Source organism: Oncorhynchus mykiss, chromosome 22 (assembly GCF_057628025.1).
Source record: "Oncorhynchus mykiss isolate SJ-2025 chromosome 22, ASM5762802v1, whole genome shotgun sequence".
Classification (NCBI taxonomy): domain Eukaryota; kingdom Metazoa; phylum Chordata; class Actinopteri; order Salmoniformes; family Salmonidae; genus Oncorhynchus; species Oncorhynchus mykiss.
The window spans coordinates 6,761,650-6,784,272 of NC_143043.1; the positions used below are offsets into that span (position 1 = coordinate 6,761,650).

Below are 22,623 nucleotides of genomic sequence, written 5' to 3' on the forward strand. Positions count from 1 at the left end.
TTCCTTGCTGAGCGGCCTTTCAGGTTTTGCCGATTTTTGGACTTGTTTTACTTTTGTACCCGTTTCCTCCAGCATCTTCACAGGGTCCTTTGGTGCTGTTCTGGGATGGATTTGCATTTTTCGCACCAAAGTAAGTTCATCTCTAGGAGACAGACCACGTCTCCTACCTGAGCGGTGTGACGGTTGCATGGTCCCATGGTGTTTATACTTGCATTCTATTGTTTGTACAGATGAACGTGGAACCTTCAGGCATTTGTAAATTGCTCCCAAGGATGAACCAGACTTGTGGAGGTCTATGATTTTTTTTCTTAGGTCTTGGCTGATTTCTTTTGATTTTCCCATGATGTCAAGCAAAGAGGCACTGAGTTTGAAGGCAGGCCTTGAAATACAATCATAGATACACCTCCAATTGACTCAAATGATATCAATTAGCCTAACAGAAGCTTCTAAAGCCATGACATTATTTTCAGGAATTTTCCAAGCTATTGATATGCACAGTCAACTTAGTGTTTGTAAACTTCTGACCCACTGGAATTGTGATTCAGTGAAATAATCTGTCTAAACAATTGTTGGAATAATGACTTGTGTCATGCACAAAGTAGATGTCCTAACCGACTTTCCAAAACTATAGTTTGTTAACAAGACATTTGTGGAGTGGTTGAAACACTGAGGTTGGAGTCATTTAAAACTTGTTTATGTAAAATTCCGACTTCAACTGTGGGTTCTGGATTGCAGGAAGCTTGGCCCCAGTGATACACTGGGCCTTTCGCACTACCCTCTGTAGTGCCTTATTGTCAGATGCCGAACAGTTGCCATACCAGGCGGTGATGCAACCGGTCAGGATGCTCTCAAATGGTGCAGCTGTAGAACCTTTTGAGGATCTGGGGGCTAATGACAAATCTTTTCAGTCTCCTGAGGGGGAAAAGGTTTTGTCCTGCCCTCTTCACGACTGTCTTGGTATGTTTGGACCATGATTGTTCATTGGTGATGTGGACACCAAGGAACTTGAAACTCTCGACCCGCTCCACTACATTAGGTCACCACCAAGTCACAGAAAAACACAGCCATTTTCCCAGCCAAAGAGAGGAGTCCCAAAAAGCAGAAATATAGATCAAATTAATCACTAACCTTTGATGATCATCAGATGACACTCATAGGACTTCATGTTACATAATACATGTATGTTTTGTTCAATAAAGTGCATATTTATATCCAAAAATCACATTTTACACAGGCGTGTTATGTTCAGTAGTTCCAAAACATGCAGTGATTTTGCAGAGAGCCACATCAATTTATAATAAACATTCATAACTTTTAATTTATAATAAATACTCATAATAAACATTGATAAAAGATACAACTATTACACTTGGAACTTTAGGTAAACTTCTCCTTAATGCAACCGCTGTGTCAAATTTCCCCCAAAGTTTTTGGGAAAAAGCATACCATGCAATAATCTGAGTACGGTGCTGAGACCAAACAAGCCAAAAAGATATCCCCCATATTGTGCAGTCAACAGAAGTCAGAAATAACATTGTAAATATTCACTTACCTTTGAGTGCATTCTGATGAAGATCATCAATGTTTGATTTGTTCGATAAAGTTCATAATTTATGTCCAAATAGCTCCTTTTGTTAGGGCGTTTGGTAAACAAATCCAACCGCGCGTGCAAGTCCAGCCGAAAGGTTGGATGAAAAGTCCAGAAAGTTATATTACAGGTCATAGGAACATGTCAAACGAAGTATAGAATCAATATTTAGAATGTATTTTTTATCATAAATCTTCAATGATGTTCTAACCCGGAGAATTCCTTTGTCTGTAGAAAAGCAATGGAACGCAAGCTAACTTTCACATGACCGCGCGCCATGAGCTCATGGCAATCTGTCAGACACCTGGCTCAATCCCCTCTCATTCGGCCCCCCTCACAGTAAAAGCATCAAACAAGGTTCTAAAGACTATTGACATCTAGTGGAAACCTTAGGAAGTGCAACATGACCAATATCCCGCTGTATCTTTGATAGGCTAGGAGTTGAAAACCTACAAACCTCAGATTTCCCACATCCTGGATGGATTTTTCTCAGATTTTCACCTGCCATATGAGTTCTGTTTTACTCAGCCATCATTCAAACAGTTTTAGAAACTTCAGAGTGTTTTCTATCCAAATGTACAAATTATTATATGCATATTCTAGCTTTTATGGCTGAGTAGCAGAAAGTTTACTCTGAGCACCTTATTCATCCAAGCTACTCAATACTGCCCCCCAGTCACCAAGAAGTTAACAGGCACCACATTGATTGTTTGCACCGCAGAACAAGCTAGTTAAACTAGTAATGTCATCAACCATGTGTAGTGAACTAGTGATTGTTAAGATTAATTGTTTTTTTATAAGATAGGTTTAATGCTAGCTAGCAACTTACCTTGGCTCCTTGCTGCACTCGCGTAACAGGTGGTCAATCTGCCACGCAGTCTCCTCGTGGAGTGCAATATAATCGGCCATAATTACCGATTGTTATGAAACCATGAAATCGGCCCTAATTAATCGTCCGATCTCTAATTAGGAGTTTACTCGCTCGCCTACGGATTCTCAGAAAGATCCCCGATCTGTGTCCCCTTTTCCGGCGTCTTTTCTTCACGCAAAAGGCGTGGATCTGGGCCTGTTCCAGTGAAAGGCGTGGATCTGGGCCTGTTCCAGTGAAAGGCGTGGATCTGGGCCTGTTCCAGTGAAAGGCGTGGATCTGGGCCTGTTCCAGTGAAAGCAGAATATCCTTCTCGTCGGACTTGTTAAAGGAAAAAGTTTCTTCCAGGCCGCGGTGAGTAATTGCTTTTCTGAAAGCAATTATTTTTTCGGTCATAAGAAACCGTAGAAGCAACATTATGTATACAATAAGTTATGCAAAAAAAATAAGAAATGATTGCACAATTGCTTGGGAGAATGCAAAACGTCAGCCATGTTCTTCATCGCCATCTTTTCAAAGGCCTATGGGCTAAGTCAAACCCAGAGTTTTTTTCTTGATCAGGTCATTTGGTCAGGAAAAAAATGAATTTGTGTATCATTAGCTCAATAGGCTAGTTCCAGTCGTTGATGCCCTTGGCTCCAGTTAATCGCCACGATCCATGATGACAGTGTCATTCTAACTACTGCCTTATCACTGTTTTATGCAAGCCAGCTGATCCTGCTCACATCATGTTCCGCTAGCAGGCCCTTCCCTAAGCCCACCATGTATGTCGGTGAAATGGGCCCTATTTTTGTTTTGGGTTCATATGGATTCCCAAATCCCTGTCTCAGCCATAAGATTGGCGAGGACAGGGCTAGAGCTTGCTCGATTCCATTTATAGGCTACTCTGCTATTGTTTGGTATTGACTTTCTCCCGCTGTTGGGTCAAAGGGGTCACTTGCTCACTCTCGCTCGTTCTCTCTCTCTCTCATGCTCGCTGTCGCTCTGTCTCGCACGCTCTCGCTCATTCTCACCATAATCTCTAACATTACGCAACAAGCTCTCACTGAGAGTATACTGTTTCCTGTTCATATTTAGAGCCTTCAGATTAGACACGTTGATGGGTGGACTCACTGTGTAAGAATGTGTTTATTTGTGTTTGACATGGTCTCTCTATAGTGTACCATGCCTACTTTTGTCTCTCTGCAATAGTTTTTATTTAATTGAAATGTTTTTTGCGTCTTCATCTTTTGGCAACCAGGGTAGGCTATAGCCTTTCAACAGCAGAGCAGACAAAAGCCCAAGGCTGAATTGGTGAGTGGTGCCATTGTTAAGTAGTTTTGGCCTCTGTGTGCGTGTGTGTGAGAGAGTGGCACTGTTGGCACTGACAGCTGTCCTCTCCAGTGAAGGCCCATCTGATTCTCCCAGTCAGTCCAGTAGTATTCAGCACCAGAGCTCACTGGTACTACAGTGAGACTTCTCTCCCTCCCTCCCTCCCTCCCTCCCTCCCTCCCTCTCGGTGTTCCATTTTCCAAAGAGAGGCTGTGTCCTAAAGTGTGAACGAACAGATCGTTATCACAGAATAATAACTCTGTTTAGGAAACAACTTCAGATTATGGCTCTTGCTAATGCAAACACTGACAGAAATATATATATATATGTATATGTATATGTATGTGTGTGTACTGACAGTTTCATGTGCTCAGTTTGTTTCAGTCCTCGTGTTTTCCTTTCGTGTTTGTGTCGAGCTGACGAGCGTAGAGGGACAACAAAAGGCAGATGGCGTGAAAAGGCTTCACAAATGGCTTATCAAACTGGTGCCGTATCCTGCTATTGGGGGACAACAGGATCTAGGTTTGTGCTGAAACCAGTGGAAGAATGTGGACTCTGTGATCCCGTCATCTAAAAATACTTATAATTTTAGCCCGGCTGTGCTTTTCTATTCACACCCTGCATTTTTACACACCACAACCACACACTGTATTCACTAACACACACACACACATACACAGAGCTCAAGTCATTTTCAGCCTAATTAGATTTGTTTGAGAGAACAACTGGCGTTTTATAAAAACATCTCTCCTCTTGAACGCACCCCTCCTCCACGCCTAGGCTGCCTAGTGCCGTTGGATCAGCACGTTTATGGGGAATTGATGTAATTGCTGTCAGTCCAGGACAGGAGGCGGATGTTTGCGCAAGCACTAAAGATACATACATACTTGTTTCTCCAGATCTGGTGTCTTGGGTTGCCCAAACAGTGCTCGCTGGTGCTTTTAATAGGCAGAGACTGGTTCGGCCATCATTCTTTGAAATTCAACACTTCCCCTTCCATACCGCCGGCTAGGGCCCGTCAACTATAATAAGACGTGGAATGGATGGCAGCCCAAGCCTGTGAAGGGAAGGGAAGGCAAAACAAAGGAAGACCATACGACGTGATGCACAGAGGAAAACTGAGGCTTTTCTTTTCCCACTTTTTGTGAGTTGTCACAAGTTTTGATGGCTTCTCCTATCATCCTCATCGGTTCAAGTCTACACATTCATCCCTCAGCAAAAGGTGTGCCCTGCCTACATATATTTTGAATTTGGTTAAATATACCTTTTTAATATGACGGAGGCCCACTAATGAATCTGGCTGCTGCCACAGAACCTAGTATCTCATTCTGAGTGGACTCTCTGAATTCCCAACAAAATAGGAGGAAGAACTGACGGTGAATTTTGCATTTCGAAGCTCTTGCCCTGAAGAAATGTTTGGTACTTCCAACTGCCAGCTGGATTGTGGTCATAAAGAGACAGCTCTAGGTATTTTCCTGTGGCACAGACCTACTAGTGTCTCTCGGGAACCGTTAGGTAATATGGTTCCTGTGCTGTTAGGAAGCTGGTAAGCAGGGAAGCTGGTAATCTTGGCATTTGGCTGGCATTCCCAAGTTAGCGGGCCCTCAACAACAGCAGGTCTGTCTCTTTACATAACCTTCTATGAGAGCTGAGGAATGCAAACTGGAAAGGGCATATCCACACCTCTCTCACACACACACACACACACACACACACACACACACAGAGTCCTTATCTCCCTAGTGGCTGCTGGTAGGCTGGGGCTCCCTGGCCCTAGCAGTCAGTCCCTGTGGTGTTTGGTGTGTGTGTGTGTAGGACAGCAGACAGACGGGCAGAGTTTTGAGGCTCGTGACACTGCAGCAGCTGCTGCCCAGCATTAAGAAGTTCTCGCTCTGTTAAAGGACAGTCACAGGGACAGAGGAGTGCTACCACTACTTCCACTGCCTACTGCTACGCTGACTTCAAGAGGCTCTCCCAGGACAAGGACAGTGGACACGCACTGAGTGTTTGTTTGAGTAATTAGCCTAACTACTGCTAGCACTACTACTACTCCCACTACTACTCTTGCGATTTCTACTATTGGGACAATCCATAGGAAGATAATCCCATTGGATCAGAGGGTGTGGATCTGTGTGTGCGTTTGTGCGGAGGCATCCTGTCCTGTCTGGCGCGAGGATGAGGATGAAGGAGCTGTCGTTGCGTCAGGACCCTGACCTGAGGAAGGAGCTGGCTCTGCTGGCCCGCGGATGTGACTTCGTTCTGCCATCACGCTTCAAGAAGAGGCTCCGAGCCTTCCACGCTGAGCAAGGACAGGCAGGTGGTCCACTCCCAATACAAGACTGTGTTTTCATCCTCTCTAGTGTTTGTTTGTCTGTATGAATGATTGTTTCGGCTAAGCCTTCCAGCAAGGACAGACCTGCGGTCCTACTGTAGCCTATGAGGTGGCAGTCTGTTGGAGTCCATCGATCTACTATGTCCATCAGCAGTAGGCAAACTGAAGAATGTAAAAGCTTTCCAAAAGGACAGGTCCTATACAGTCCTAGCAGTCTAGGACAAACATTACTGGCTGTGACATGATTTGTGACTTATAACAAGGACATGCATGTTGTCCATCCATGTTGTCTGTTGCGGTCTGTTACTCTTGGGGTTAGATACATTTTGGATTGTGGCAAAGGAAGACTGGGTTAGGGGCTGGAAATTGATGTTTATTTTGTTCAGTAGGTCATGGTTGCATACCACTTAGCATGCTCCAATACATAGCTTTATTATGTGGTGGTACGCTAGTATGGATATTGGAACAGAGGCCATGTCACATTTTTATGGCTTTACTCCCATGTCTCACAAACTCTGATTTGTAGATGCATTGTGGGTAATGTAGTTGATGTAGCCAGCAGTAGCTGTGCTTGTAGTTGGAGGTGTGAACATTTTAAATATTTAAATGAAATTGAGACATTAACATTAAGAAGAAATATATATTCCACAAAATGTAAAATCACAGTGCAGTTATCAAAACTACCACTAACAGGTCCCGATCATAAAGGGGAAAAATAATGCAACAATGCTGCAATGTTAGTAGAAGATATGCATCTGTCTAATTATTTGCCATGGATATAAAGCGCTCCGCACGCCATCGTTAAGTTGGAAAAATGGCAGAGAAAGGCAAGCAACCGCAGCGAACAGCCTGCTCTGCTGCGCTGTGTTTTTTTTTTTTTTTAAATAGATGACCTAACTTTACAAAGTAACAATTGGTGCGTTGGAAACATGCTGAAGTATGGACTGACTGCTGGGAACATGCCTACAACTTCACCAGCAAGCTGTCAAACTATTGTAAATAAGTGACAAGCTACACAGTGTTTATCACTGCAGTGCCCAACATCCTTAGCTAGCTAGAATTCTATCCCTGTGTTTGTCAGTGAAGCAAGCTAGCAGCGGGCAGGCTATCACAAGCTAAATCAGCTGATGGAATCACTGGGGACCGATATACTTGCACATTTTAGTAAAGATGTTTTTGTTTTTACAACTTTCTCACTGCCGATCAGAGTATGCACACAACAGAACACAACAGCAAGTGGCCACTCGATAAAGGGCTTAGGGACTGTTTGGTTTGAGATTCAGCCTATGACTGTGTTTAGTTAGAATTTCATTGCTCCTTAGCATTCATACGCAATAGGACCATATTCTGAATTGTGGAATTTTATATATTTTTCTCACACAAAAAAATACAAAAATAAATGACAGTTAACATTAAGTAAAATTGTCAATTTGTCACATCCCTAATTGTAGTCATTCCAGTAGGTCTGTTTTTTATTTTTATATATATATATATATATATATATATATATACATTTAAAAAAACTTTATTTAACTAGGCAAGTCAGTTAAGAACAAATTCTTATTTTCAATGACGGCCTAGGAACAGCGGGTTAACTGCCTGTTCAGGGGCAGAACGACAGATTTGTACCTTGTCAGCTTGAGGATTTGAACTTGCAATCTTCCGGTTACTAGTCCAACGCTCTAACCACTAGGCTACCCTGTGTGTAAATGGCTTCCAGTTAGATCTTAGGCAACCTGTCTATACTGTGGCACAGGTGAGCCATAATTTGCTAAACTAGGCCAGGCTATGTTATCTTGCTTAAACTGATAGTTTGAGATTTTGGTAATTAACGCTAGCTGATCTCTTCGTCATTGCGCTAGTTAGCAATTGCTCTCGAACTATCCTTTTAAACCAAGAAATCCCACACAGAGAAACAAACGTTTTCTAAGGGGGACCTGGCCCAAGAAGACCGATCCAAAGCTTTGGTTTTAGGCTGTTTTTAAGGATACTGTTGTTGTGGTTGTAAATGTTGTCCCAGGACACGATAAACTTAAATTCAGCTTAGGGGTGAGCCCCAAGTTGAGGTGCCCTTGTGCACTGTGTTTAGTTTGACCGACCATGTAGTTCTTGTGAATGTGTGGAATATTGCAAGGATTAGCGGTTGTGCTTAGGGGAGCGCTGCTGGTGGAGAGAGAGTGGTAGGGGGGAGGGGGGGGGGACAGTTGGACAGTTGAGTGGGGCAGCAGGAGTAATCTGTCCTTTTATAGCCATAGCTGACACCCGCGCGCAGAAGGGAGCAAGGGAAGATCAACAGCGTTTATCTATGTCTGCTCTGAGCAGAATACCACCTGACAGAATGCCACAGAATATTTCCAAACAGACAACACTGCGCACGCCGTACAAGGACTCTTGTAGATAGACATTTAGACTTCTAGATCACTGCTCTCTTGGTCATCTGTATGAATTAGGATAACTGACTTTGACAATAAGGCATGTTGTTACAGAGCCATGTGTAGGGTGAGTTAAAGGCCACTAACTGGAGATTGGGGAAAACAGAATACAACAAAACACACACATTTTTGTTTTAGGAGCGCCTAACATGGTTTGTTTTCAGGCATGGACACAGCTCATTTAAAGGACGAGCAGACCGATCCAGAGGTTAGATTCTTGAATCATGTAAATGGTCTCTGGGAATGATGTACATTTTGATATTTATGTCATTTTAGCAGACAGATCGATGGCCGTCTGCACCTATCTGTCTGATAACACTCATGGGATAGCTAAAAAGAAGTCCAGCTACAATATGCTGTCCTAAGTTAACATTAGAAAATATTACCAAGGTGACATCGTCCACTGAATCACATTTTCACCCTCAAGAGTCCGTTAATTTACTAAAAACTACTGTATAAACCTGTAGCTAATATTGTCATTTTTTTCATGAGCAAGTCTTCACTATCTAATTCTACATCTAGGTGTTTTGTGGTGGCAGAATAAGTTTATGAAATGTGCATGAAAATTTGCTAGCTGAACCCGTCTCCAGTCAATCCATATGAAAGGAAAGGCAGGGATGCTAACACCAGTTCACACACTCCATGCTAAATACTCCCTCTAGCTAACTAGTTAGTGTAGTGAAGTTCTAACTAATGCACAAATTAGTTTTCATGTAAATAGTGCACTGAGTTTTACAGTACAGCTGACTTTTCTCTACAACTTTATTGCTTTAGCCAAATGTTACACAGTAGCAAGGCACAGTGCCAGCTGTCAGTCAACAAGCTAGCAAACTAAGTGCACTATTTGTTGATTAGGATATCCTAATAGTATGTGTGCTATGCATGATGGGTCTATGCAAATCGTAATGGGGTGTTTGGGATCAAATTGATCATGACAGGTATACTAGGGTTAATATCATACAGGCTAGTTATCATATAGCTTAATATAAACTGGGTGGTTCGAGCCCTGAATGCTGATTGGCTGACAGCAGTGGTATATCAGACCATATACCACGGGTATGAGACAAGTAAAAATACATATCTAATTGCGTTGGTAACCAGTTTAGAATAGCAATAAGGCACCTCGGGGGTTTGTGGTATATGGCCAATATACCACGGATAAGGGATGTATCCTTCTGCGTTGCGTCGTGCATAGGAACAGTTTTTAGCTGTGGTATATTGGCCATATACCACACCTCCTCGTGCCTTATTGCTTAAATAACACACACAGCTCAGCCATTATGAGCCTAGGAGCAGACAATTCTGTCTTCGGTGGAAACATTGTAGGGACACACACACACACACACAGCTGTGCCCAATCTCTGACATGCTTTGGGTTTTATGTTACTGGGGTTGCAGCAGGCACTTTGGAATAACATTCAGGTTTTAGGAGGATTGATCTCCACAGATTCAGAGAGTAGAACAATGGTGGGTCTGGTTGTACCCTATGACATAAGCAAAGCACCAATCCCTTGAACAATGCTGAACGTTAAAAGTTTGCCGATGACACTCTCACTCACTCAATTCACAGGGCTTTATTGGCATGGGAAATGTGTTTTACATTTCAAAAGCAAGTGAAATAGATAATAAACTAATGTGAAATAAGCAATTATAAATCAACAGTAAACATTACACACACATGCCTGCTATGAACTGCTGTTCTTCTCTAATCAGGGGTCTGGCATTCAGGCCCAGCCAAGATGGCTCTTGTCCTGTCTCTCTGGGTGGCTGTCTCCTGACTGCTTTCAGAGACATGCTGGTTATCTCTGGTTGCCAGATTACACTCGTACACAAGCAGAACAAAACACACACACACACCTACATTTAGAGCTCTCTGATCTCTTTTTTACTCTACTATTAGGCCTAATTAACTACTTGTTGTTTACAAACTGATAACGTTTGCCACTTTGTTATGTCAGGGACGTTTAGAATAGGCCAGGCTGTCTTCTCTGTTTTTCCTTTAGCATGTAGATAGATAATCAACAAGGAGTAAGTAGAGATTAACTTCTTAACCTTAACATCTATAGTTTTCTGTTGAATGACTGAAATGTTACAAATCCCATTGATATGGATTTTGCCATCTTCGCTTCTGTCTTGGGCTTTACTTCTTGTATTGTTCATTAATTGGGCTAGTCTATATACATTTAAGGCAACCAATACCTACCTACTGCTTTAGTTGGGCTACAAACTTAGGTCTACTAATATCTACCAGTACTTACTTACCTGTCTGGTCATAAGCTTAGGTCTACCAATACCTACCTACCTCTTTGGTTGGGCTACATCAACTCCGGTCTACCATGACCTACCTACCTCTCTAGTAGGGCAGGAAATTGCCAGGGGCCTCACGTTATGATATTATCACGATACGTAGGTGCCGAAACTATATGTATTGTGATTCGATACTGAGATTTTGTGATTCAATGTTCCAAACATATTGTTCACCATATGTATGCTACAGAGGGACAAGAGAGCCATGAGAAAACAACAAGTTTTAATTAGTCATAGAATTAAACGTGTTGAACACACATTGACTCCCTGTTTTAGAAGATGGAGAACAAGCTATGAAGGGAAAATACTGGATAGTTGTTGCAGGTTCAGCCAACTAGCACAAACATAATATTACAATATGATATTGTCAAATAATATTTAGATTATTGAACTATTGACACCCCCCCCCCCCCATTTTTACAAAATGGATTTAAAACTTTCTTGATTACTTAATTAAGTATTCAACCCCCTGAGTCAATACATGTTAGAATCACCTTTGGCAGTGATTACAACTGTGAGTCTTTCTGGGTAAGTCTCTTAAGAGCTTTGCACACCTGGATTGTACAATATTTGCACATTATTCTTTAAAAAAAATGCTTCCAGCTCTGTCAAGTTGTTTGTTGATCGTTGCTAGACAGCCATTTTCAAGTCTTGCCATATATTTTCAAGCAGATTTAAGTCAACTGTAACTAGGCCACTCAGGAACATTTTATGTCATTTTGGTAAGCAACTCCAATGTATATTCCTCTTCTTCCCTGCATAAGAAAGTTCTGTCAGACTCTGGCATCATGACTAAGAAGAATGGGATAGTAATTTTATCACGACAGGCTTTTTATTTGAGCGAAACGGTGGTTTAATTTACCCTGGTCAGTCAATCGACTGCTCTTCCGTCTGCCAACCTCTAGCTGACTCAACGGTTAACCCGTCAACTTCTTGAATCTTTGTTTTCATTTAAACAATTTACTATCAATGATGTGCTAGATGCCTTGCTTAATATTGTTGTAAAAACATCCACTGGGGGGGCTGATATGCTTGATCCATTTTTGCTGCAGCTCTCTGCCCCCCTGATTTGCCAAATCATTAACCCATATTTTTAACCTGACGATGATATCTGGGACTATCCCTAAGGTTTGGAAGGTGGCCCATGTACCCCCCCTCACAAAGGTGGTGACCCTTGTGACCTAAATCATTATCGCCCTATTTCTAAACTTTCTTGTCTAGCTAAAATATTATAATCCTTGATTAATTCTAAATGTACATCAGTTGGGTTTTAGACCAGGTCATAGCGCTCACTGCTGCATCCCTAGTTATACATTATGTGGTTAACTGTATGGATAAAGGAAACTTGGTGCTGCACTCTTCATTGACCTGTCAAAGGCTTTCGAAACTGTTGCTCACTCACTCACTGTTAATTCCAATGCTTTCCTCAATTGCTCTAGGCTGCATGTAACTGGTTAAAAAATTACTTGACAGATAGAACTCAATGTATATCTACTGATGGTGTTAAATCAGGTTTCCTGGAAAGGTGTCCCACAGGGGTCGATTCTGGGTCCTGTACTTTTGACTGTTTTATATTAGCAATATCGACTTGTCTGTAAAAAAAAAAATGTAACATGCACTTGCATGCCAATGATACTGTTGTGTATCCTATTGCTCCCACGGTTGACCAGGCTCTATCTGAACTACAGTCTGCCTTTATTGTATTGGAGAAAATCTTTATTGACCTGAAATTAGTATTGAATGCAGGTAAAACTAAGTATACAGTGCATTTGGAAAGTATTCGGACCCTTTGACAATACCCCATAATGACAAAGCGAACACACGTTTTTAGAAAGTTTAGCAAATGTATTAAACATAAAAAAGCAGATACCTTAAACAGACCCTTTGCTATGAGACTCAAAATTGAGCTCAGGTGCATCCTGTTTCATCATTCATCATCCTTGAAATTCTTCTACAACTTGATTGGAGTCCACCTGTGGTAAATTCAATTCATTGGACATGAAAGGCACACACGTCTATATACGGTCCCACTGTTGACTGTGCCCCCGCACATTGACTCTGTACCGGTACCCCCTGTATATAGCCTCACTATTGTTATTTTACTGCTGCTCTTTAATTATTTCTTTTATTTATTTTTTATTATTTTTTTCTTAAATGTATTGTTGGTTTAAGGCTTGTAAGTAACTATTTCACTTTACGCTCTACACCTGTTATATTCGGCGCATGTGACAAATAAAATGTTATTTTATTTGTTTAATGCCAGTGGCAGGTCATTGGTAAAACTAGAAAAGAGTAGAGGGTCTAGAGAAGCTACCATTAAAAAAAACTGAGTTCTATTAGATATCTCTGAATCCACAATATGGAAGAGTTTGAAAAGCCATAACACAACAACCGGTTATGGTCAATAATATCAAAGGTTGCACTGAAATCTAACAGTACAGCTCCCACAATATTATTATCAATTTCTTTCAACCAGTCATCAGTAATTTGTGTCAGTGCAGTACATATTGTGTGCCCTTCTCTATAAGCATGCTGAAAGTCTGTTCATTTGTTTACAGAGAAATTGCATTGTATTTGGTCAAACAATTATTTTCTAAAAGTTTGCCAAGAGCTGGCAGCAGGCTTATAGGTCTGCTTTTAGAGCCAGTGAAGGCCACTTTACCACTCTTGGGTAGTGGAATTACTATGGCTTCCCTCCAAGCTCAGATTAAAGATATGACAGATAGGAGTGGCAATAGGAGTCGGATACCATCCTCAGTAGCTTTCCTTCTAAGTTGTCAATGTCAGGAGGTTTGTCAATATTGATCGATAACAAAACATTTTCCACTTCCCCCACACCTAACTTAAAAAAATCAAACTTGCAATGCTTTTCTTTATAAAAAATAAAAAAAATGATGCATGAATACGATGGCTCACTGTTCATTGCTGGCATTTCCTGCCTACGTTTGCCCACATTGCCAATGAAGTAATCATAAAAATAATTGGCAACATCAAATGGTTTTGTGATGAATAAGCCATCTGATTTGATAAAAGATGGAGTTGAATTTGTCTTTCTGCCCATAATTTCATTTAAAGTACTCAAGTTTCCACCCCCTGTCATTCTTTATATAATTGATATTGGCTTCAAAATATAGTTTCTTTTTTTTTTTTAGTTTAGTCACATAATTTCTCAATTTGCAGTAAATCAGCCAGTCAGATGTGCAGCCAGACTTATTAGCCACTCCTTTTACCCCTTTCAACCATACAGTTTTAACATTCCTCATCAATCCATGGAGCCTTAAGTTCTAACGGTCAGTTTCTTAACAGGTGCATGTTCGTCAATAATTGGAAGAAGCCATTTCATAAATTCATCAAGTGCAGTGTCTGGATTTCATCACCCACATACAGCAAAATCACAGCAAAATCTTTTGTATGATCTCTTATACAGTATTTTAGGCCCAGCTTTTGGAACCTTGGCTTTCCTGGCTATAGCCACAATATTGTGATAACTGCATCCAATGGGTACGGATACAGCTTTAGAACATGTTCTACTGTATTAGTACAAATGTGATTTAATACATGTGGATGATCTTGTTCCTGTAGTGTTTGTAAACACCTTGGTAGGTTGATTTAATAACCTGAACCAGATTACAAGCACTGGTTACAGTGAGAAGCTTCCTTGAGCGGACAGCTTGATGAAAACCAGGCAATATTCAGGTCCCCAAGAAAGTAAACCTCTATTTTTACGTCACTTATACTATCAAGCATTTCACACACATTATTTATATACTGACTGTTAGCACTTGGTGACCTATAGCAACACCCTAAAGGAAAGGGCTTCAGATGTGCCAAGTGAATCGGCAACCACAACACTTAAATGTGACTTGACATAAGATCTTCTCTAAGCATTTCAGGGATATAGCTCTGAAATAATACGGCAACACCTCCAACCATAATTGTTTGTCTCTTCTATAATGTTATATCCTTGTATTGCTTCTGCTGTATTATCAAAATAATTATCTCAGTGAGTTCAGAAATAGCTAATTGTCTGATGTTAGGAAGTTATTGATTTCATGAACCTTATTTCTAAGGCTACATGTATTAATATGTGCTATTTTCAGCCCTTTCCTGGGTAGCTTATCAGAGATGAAAAAGAGCAAACAAAGCAAGATGAAAAAATATATACATTCAGCATTCCATTAGTCAATTTGTGTGTGTGTGTATGTGTGCTACGAACCCATATGCTTAGCTCTTTCATCCCTTCCAGGCGGGAAGGGTGGACAATGAGCCTGTCATAGCGGAGGTAAGCAATATCCCCACGTGCTCTGTCAGCTTTCATCGCTGGGATAAGTTCTTTCCTCTTCTGGCGCACAGCTTCAGGATGTACTTATTGAGGAAAATATACGTTCCTCTCAAGTTCTTGGCTCTTTCCAGAACAGCTACCTTGTCCTTGAACCTCAGGAACTTGACCACTATGGCCCTGGGCCTGTCACCTGGGCCGGTGGTGGGTTTTCCAGTCCTGTGGGCGCGCTCTACCTCAATCTTCCTGTGGTCCATCTTCAATTTCTTATGAACTCAGCAAAAAAAGAAACGTCCCTTTTTCAGGACTCTGTCTTTCAAAGATAAATTGTAAAAATCCAAATAATTCACAGATCTTCATTGTAAAGGGTTTAAACACTGTTCCCCATGCTTGTTCAATGAACCATAAACAATTAATGAACATGCACCTGTGGAAAGGTCGTTAAGACACTAACGGCTTATAGACGGTAGGCAATTAAGGTCACAGTTATGAAAACTTAGGACACTAAAGAGGCCTTTCTACTGACTCTAAAACACCAAAAGGAAGATGCCCAGGGTCCCTGCTCATCTGCGTGAACGTGCCTTAGGCATGCTGCAAGGAGGCATGAGGACTGCAGATGTGGCCAGGGCAATAAATTGCAATGTCCATACTGTGAGACGCCTAAGACAGCGCTACAGGGAGACAGGACGGACAGCATATTGTCCTCGCAGTGGCAGACCACGTGTAACAACACCTGCACAAGATCGGTACATCTGAACATCGCACCTACTGGACAGGTACAGGATGGCAACATCAACTGCCCGAGCTACATCAGGAACGCACAATCCCTCCATCAGTGCTCAGACTGTCCGTCCTGCAATAGGCTGAGAGAGGCTAGACTGAGGGATTTTAGGCCTGTTGTAAGCAGGTCCTCACCAGACATCACCGGCAACAAAGTTTCCTATGGACACAAACCCACCGTCGCTGGACCAGACAGGACTGGCAAAAAGTGCTCTTCTCTGACGAGTCATGGTTTTGTGTCACCAGGGGTGATGGTTGGATTCGCGTTTATCGTCGAAGGAATGAGCGTTACGCCAAGGCCTGTACTCTGGAGCGGGATCGAGGTGGAGGGTGGTCTGGGGCGGTGTGTCACAGCATCATCAGACTCATGTGGTACCCTTCCTGCAGGCTCATCCTGACATGACCCTCCAGCATGACAATGTCACCAGCCGTACTGCTCGTTCTGTGCGTGATTTCCTGCATACAGGAATGTCAGTATTCTGCCATGGCCAGCAAAGAGCCTGGATCTCAATCCCATTGAGCACTTCTGGGACCTGTTGGATCGGAGGGTGAGGGTTAGGGCCATTCCCCCCCAGAAATGTCCGGGAACTTGCAGGTGCCTTGGTAGAAGAGTGGGGAAACATTTCACAGCAAGAACTGGCAAAAAACTGCAGTACTTAATGCAGCTGGTGGCCACACCCAATACTGACTGTTACTTTGATTTTGACCCCCCCTTTGTTCAGGGACACATTATTCCATTTATGTTAGTCACAGGTCTGTGGAACTTGTTCAGTTTGTCTCAGTTATTGAATCTTGTTATGTTCATACAAATATTTACACATGTTAAGTTTGCTGAAAATAAACGCGGTTGGCAGTGAGAGAACGGTTCTTTTTTTTGCTGAGTTTAGAGGTCCTGTTCTGTAGTCAGGTCGTCTATGCTAGCTGCTACGCCAAATAGCTCTTCAGACCTGGCCTTGGTCGGCAGGATCACTGGACAGATGCAGCCATCACCATGCTTGAAAATATGAAGGGTGGTACTCAGTGATGTGTTCAGATCACAATATTAATTTCTGTCACATTTTTTGTTTTGGAACACACACACACACATACATACATACATACATACATACATACATACATACATACATACATACTGATGTCTGTCATAGTTGAAGTGTACCTATGATGAAAATTACAGGCCTCATCTTTTTAAGTGGGAGAACTTGCACAATTGCTGGCTGACTAAATACTTTTTTGCCCCACTGTACATACATGTGTAGATAGAGAGATGTATACAATGGGTGTGAGTACTTTCTGATGGCACTGTGCCTCTCTTGTCAGGAGATAATTCATTGGATCAAGCATCTCTAGAGCATTTTCACTTACCATTCTGTATGTTGATATCAGGTCATGCAGTAGGCTGTATTTTACAGCTTTGCATTTGAAATGAACATGGATCACTGCTGTCAATTATTCTTGGATCGTAGCATACATTATTCAATGCTTTCATTCAGATAATTTGATACATCATTTCCATTAATCTGTTGCTTTTTCGATGTAGACTTGTGTGTAGAAGTCTATCCTGCTGGTTGGCGCCTGCCAGAATGTCTCTTAGTGTAAATGGTGTGTTTTGAACATTCCAACATCACTTGACACATCTTTATTGAAAGCCATTAGTTAATTGGTTGAAGGGAGGGGGAAGTCGTTTCCCTAATGGGGCAGATGGAGGCGGGGCCGGTGGTGGATTACTTTATTGGGACTAGGTAGCCTTTGCTTACTTTAGCCAGCACTAGTGTCATTGGGTCCTAAATGTTAGATACTGTTAGCCGCTGATGCTAACACAGGCTATTTCTGTCCTGTCTGTTTCTCCTCAGGCCCAGGTGAAGAGCGAGGCGCCTGTTCCCACGGCGCTGAGTGAAAGCATTCCAAAGTTCTACTTTCCGCGGGGGCGGCCCAAAGCCAACCTCAACATCGACGGCCTCATTGCTAAGATCGAGAAAATATTTTCCCAATTCCCCAATGAAAGGGCCACCATTGAGGACATGGGGAAGGTTGCCAAGGTGAGAAGGTGATTTGTAGTGCCGAGGCTCTGTAGCCACCCAGCAAATTTGTTTTCATTAGTGCAATTAGCCCCTGGCTTTAGTTAAGGTTTGCAGCTCAGACTTGGTTTTTCTCTCTCTCTCTCTTAACCCATGAAAATATTATTTCTGACCCCCCCCCCAGGTATGTGACCGCTGACCTGTGGGGGAACCTGAGTTGAGAAAGAAACATCAGCCAGGTTACCTCAGGGAGGTCTTTGGGGGGAAACACCACTATTATCTGTGGGATATGAGCACTTTATTGACATTTTCAATAAAAATCGAATCCTCTTCAGGTCAAAGCCAGTCAGCCCAGGAAATCGCTGTGTCACGTTTTGACGGCTGGATTAAACGTTTTTAGTTGGAATTAGAGCAGAGTGACTGACAGCTGTAAGGTGGAGAGAGAAACTCAAAAAAGCACTGTAAAACAAAATAACATTTAGTTCACCCTGATGGAGGACAATGTTGAACATTTAAGCGTGTAGCTGGACAATATTTAGTTTGACACAGTTCTATTACGTGTGAGCTGTAAAGGATAGATTCAACTGCACAGAAGAGGACACTCGTCTAAATCCCTAATTTCTCCCTTCTTATCCCCCTCCAGGCGTGTGAGTGTCCTCTCTACTGGAAAGCTCCATTGTTCAATTCGGCTGGAGGCGATAGGACGGGCTTCGTGTCCGTTCACAAGTTTGTGGCCATGTGGAGAAAGTAAGACAATGGCTCTTGTACCCAGCCAGCCGACCCCACAGAGCTACTCTCACAACCCATAGTCTCTCGTAAACAACTACCAATAGCCACATGTGATGGCCAAAGCTTAAGCAAAGAGTACACAGTAACTGGTCTTCCAATAATGTTTTGTCTTATTTTTTCATAGCAAATACAACGGTTGAAAAACAAACACTTGAAATGTTTACATGTACAGTGCATTTGGAAAGTATTCAGACCACTCGACTTTTTCCACATTTTGTTAGGTTACAGCCTTGTTCTAAAATGTATTAAATTGTTTGTTTTTTCCCTCAATCTACACACAATACCCCATAATGACAAAGAAAAACATGGTTTTAGAAATGTTTAATTTATCAAAATAATAAAAAATGATATCACATTTACATAAGTATTCAAACCCTTTACTCAGTACTTTGTTGAAGCACCTTTGGCAGCGATTACAGCCTCGAGTCTTCCTGGATATGACGTTACAAGCTTCGCACACCTGTATTTGGGGAGTTTCTCTCGTTCTTCTCTGCAGATCCCCTCAAGCTCTGTCGGGTTGGATGGGGAGCGTCGCTGCACAGGTATTTTCAGTTCTCTCCAGAGATGTTCGATCAGGTTCAAGTCCGGGCTCTGGCTGGGCCACTCAAGGACATTCAGAGATTTGTCTGAAGCCACTCCTGCGTTGGCTTGGCTGTGTGCTTAGGGTCGTCGTCTTGTTGGAAGGTGAACCTTCGTCCCAGTCTGAGGTCCTGAGCACTCTGGAGCAGGATTTTATCAAGGATCTCTGTACTTTGCTCCATTCATCTTTGCTGTGACTAGTCTCTCAGTCCCTCCCGCTGAAAAACATCCCCACAGCATGATGCTGCCCACCACCATGTTTCACAGTAGGGATGGTGCCAGGATCCCTCCACACGTAGCGCTTGGCTTTCAGGCCAAAGAGTTAAATCTTGCTTTTATTCAGACCAGAGAATCTTGTTTCTCCTGGTCGGAGAGTATTTAGGTGCCTTTTGGCAAACTCCAAGCGGATTGTCATGTGCCTTTTACTGAGGAGTGGCTTCTGTCTTGCAACTCTACGTAAAAGCCTGATTGGTTGAGTGCTGCAGAGATGGTTGTCCTCCCATCTCCACAGAGGAATTCTAGAGTTTTGTCATAGTGCCCATCAGGTTCTTGGACACCTCCCTGACCAAGGCCCTTTCCCCCCGATTTAAGAATAATGGAGACCACTGTGTTCTTGGGGGCCTTCAATGCTGCAAAAGTGTTTTGGTACCCTTCCCCAGATCTGTGCCTATGGACAATTCCTTCGACCTCATGGCTTGGTTGTTGCTCTGACATGCACTGTCAACTGTGGGACTTTTTATATAGACAGGCGTTTGCCTTTCCAAATCATGTCCATCAATTGAATTTACCACAGGTGGACTCCAATCATGTTGTAGAAACTTCTCAAGGATGATCAATGGAAACCAGATGCACCTGAGCTCAATTTCGAGTCTCATAGCAAAGGGTCTGAATACTTATGTAAATAAGGTATGTTTTTTTTTTTTTTATACATTTGCTAAAATTGACAAACTGTTTTCGCTTTGTCATTTATGGGGTATTGTGTGTAGATTGCTGAGGATTTTTATTTATTTTTCCATTTTGGAATAAGGCTGTAACGAAACAAAATGTGACCCGATTCAGGATACTAGGCGTATGTCGCAAGTGAATTGTTTGAACGTATAAAAATTGGTATTTATCAAAATGCGTTTTTTGGCAGAATTGCCTTCTCAAACATGTGAACTTTCATGTGCCTTAATATCAAACTTGTATGCCATCTCTAAATACGAATAAAATGGTTAAATTACGAGCCTAGTTGGTTTAGTCACAGAAAAAGTAGTAAAACTGCATAAATCTAATGTCAAGTTAAAGTGTACTGTTAACTAACTTACGTTAGCTGGCTGTCTACCATTGTGTATGCTCTCCACTTTCTGGGGGACCGAGTTTTGATATCAGTGTAATTCGAGTATGATAGCTAAGGAGATGGAGAAAACAACACCAGTCTGGATTACATCTTCAAACTAAGGGCAACCATACATTGCATCAGACTGGATTCGCATCCAACCATGATGTATGGTAAGACAGTCTAGCTAGCTACATTTTCAGATATTACATGTTTCTAATTTTGACAGAAAATGTTTCATTTCAAGTGTGCTGTTAGCTAGCTAACGTTAGCTGTCTGGGTCACTAGCTTACTTTGTGTATGATCTTATTATTTGTATATCAGACACATTTGCTTGACTAGTTATAGCCATAGAACTGGTTGGTTAGCTACCTGCAGATTCATGCAGGGTAGTAACATGTGTTGTGATTATGGAATAAAATGTAAAGAACTTCCTTGGACTCTATGTAAACTATGGAAACTACATATCCTGAGGCTACATTTGTTGTAGCTGGTGATTTTAACAAAGCTAATCTGAAATCAAGGCTCCCTAAAAAAAATTCAGCATATCGAATGCGCGACCCGGGCTGGCAGCATTCTTGATCATTGCTACTCTAACTTCCACGACGCATACAAAGCCCTCCTTTTGGCAAATCTGACCACGACTCAATTTTGTTGCTCCCAGCCTATAGACAGAAACTAAAACAGGAAACGCCCGTGCTCAGGTCTGTTCAAAGCTGGTCCGACCAATCTGATTCCACGCTTCAAGATTGTTTCAATCACGTGGACTGGGATATGTTCCGCATTGTGTTAAGTGCATTGGTGGTGATGTACCCACGGTGACTATTAAAACCTTCCCAACCAGAGACCGTGGATTGATGGCAGCATTCGCGCAAAACTGAATGCGCGAACCACTGCTTTTAGTCATGGCAAGGCAACCGGAAACATGACCGAATACAAACAGTGTAGCTATTCCCTTCGCAAGGCAATCAAACAAGCTAAGCGTCAGTATAGAGACAAAGTGGAGTCGCAATTCAACGGCTCAGACACGAGACGTATGTGGCAGGGTCTACAGTCAATCACGGATTACAAAAAGAAAACCGGCCCCGTTGCGGACCAGGATGTCTTGCTCCCAGACGGACTAAACAACTGCTTTGCTTGCTTTGAGGACAATACAGTGCCAATGACACAGCCCGCTACCAAAACCTGCGGGCTCTCCTTCACCGCAGCCAGCATGAGTAAAACATTTAAACGTGTTAACCCTCGCAAGGCTGCCGGCCCAGACGGCATCCCTAGCCGCGTCCTAAGAGCATGCGCAGACCAGCTGGCTGGTATGTTTACGGACATATTCAATTAATCCCTATCCCAGTCTGCTGTTCCCACATGCTTCAAGAGGGCCACCCTTGTTCCTGTTCCCAAGAAAGCTAAGGTAACTGAGCTAAACGACTATCGCACTCACTTCCGTCATCATGGAGTGCTTGGAGAGACTAGTCAAGGATCATATCACCTCCACCCTACCTGACAACCGAGACCCACTCCAATTTGCTTACCGCCCCAATAGGTCCACAGACAGACAACACAATCACACTGCCCTAACCCATCTGGACAAAAGGAATACCTATGTGAGAATGCTGTTCATCGATTACAGTTCAGCATTTAACACCATAGTACCCTCCAAACTCGTCATTAAGCTTGAATCACTGGGTCTTGACCCTGCCCTGTGCAACTGGGCCCTGGACTTTCTGACGGGCCTGCCCAGGTGGTGAGTGTAGGAAACAACATCTCCACAAGGGTGTGTTCTCAGCCCTCTCCTGTACTCCCTGTTCACCCATCACTGTGTGGCCATGCACGCCCTCCAACTCAACCATCAAGTTTGCAGACAACACTACAGTGGTAGGCTTGATTACCAGCAACGACGAGATGGCCTACAGGGAGGAGGTGAGGGCCCTCTGAGTGTGGTGTCAGGAAAATAACCTCACACTCAACGTAAACAAAACAAAGGAGATGATTGTGGACTTCAGGAAACAGCAGAGGGAGCACCCC

At 42.5% G+C, this 22,623-nt stretch overlaps 1 protein-coding gene across 12 annotated transcripts in view; it reads left to right on the forward strand.

Moving 5' to 3' along the window:
* ppp2r3b (protein phosphatase 2, regulatory subunit B'', beta) overlaps positions 1–22,623 on the forward strand; it is a 62,878-nt gene that overhangs the window by 23,721 nt on the left and 16,534 nt on the right. For 4 of the 12 annotated variants that reach the window (XM_090215181.1, XM_021578656.3, XM_090215182.1 and 1 more), the window contains exons 1-3: positions 4,639–6,080; positions 17,751–17,936; positions 18,559–18,662. In XM_090215181.1, coding sequence (XP_090071307.1) covers positions 5,943–6,080; positions 17,751–17,936; positions 18,559–18,662 — 428 coding nt within the window. In that variant the 5' untranslated portion in view covers positions 4,639–5,942. Of the gene's footprint in view, positions 1–4,638; positions 6,085–17,750; positions 17,937–18,558; positions 18,663–22,623 lie in introns of those variants that run through there. The other 8 variants (XM_090215185.1, XM_090215183.1, XM_090215186.1 and 5 more) reach the window with 2 other exon arrangements.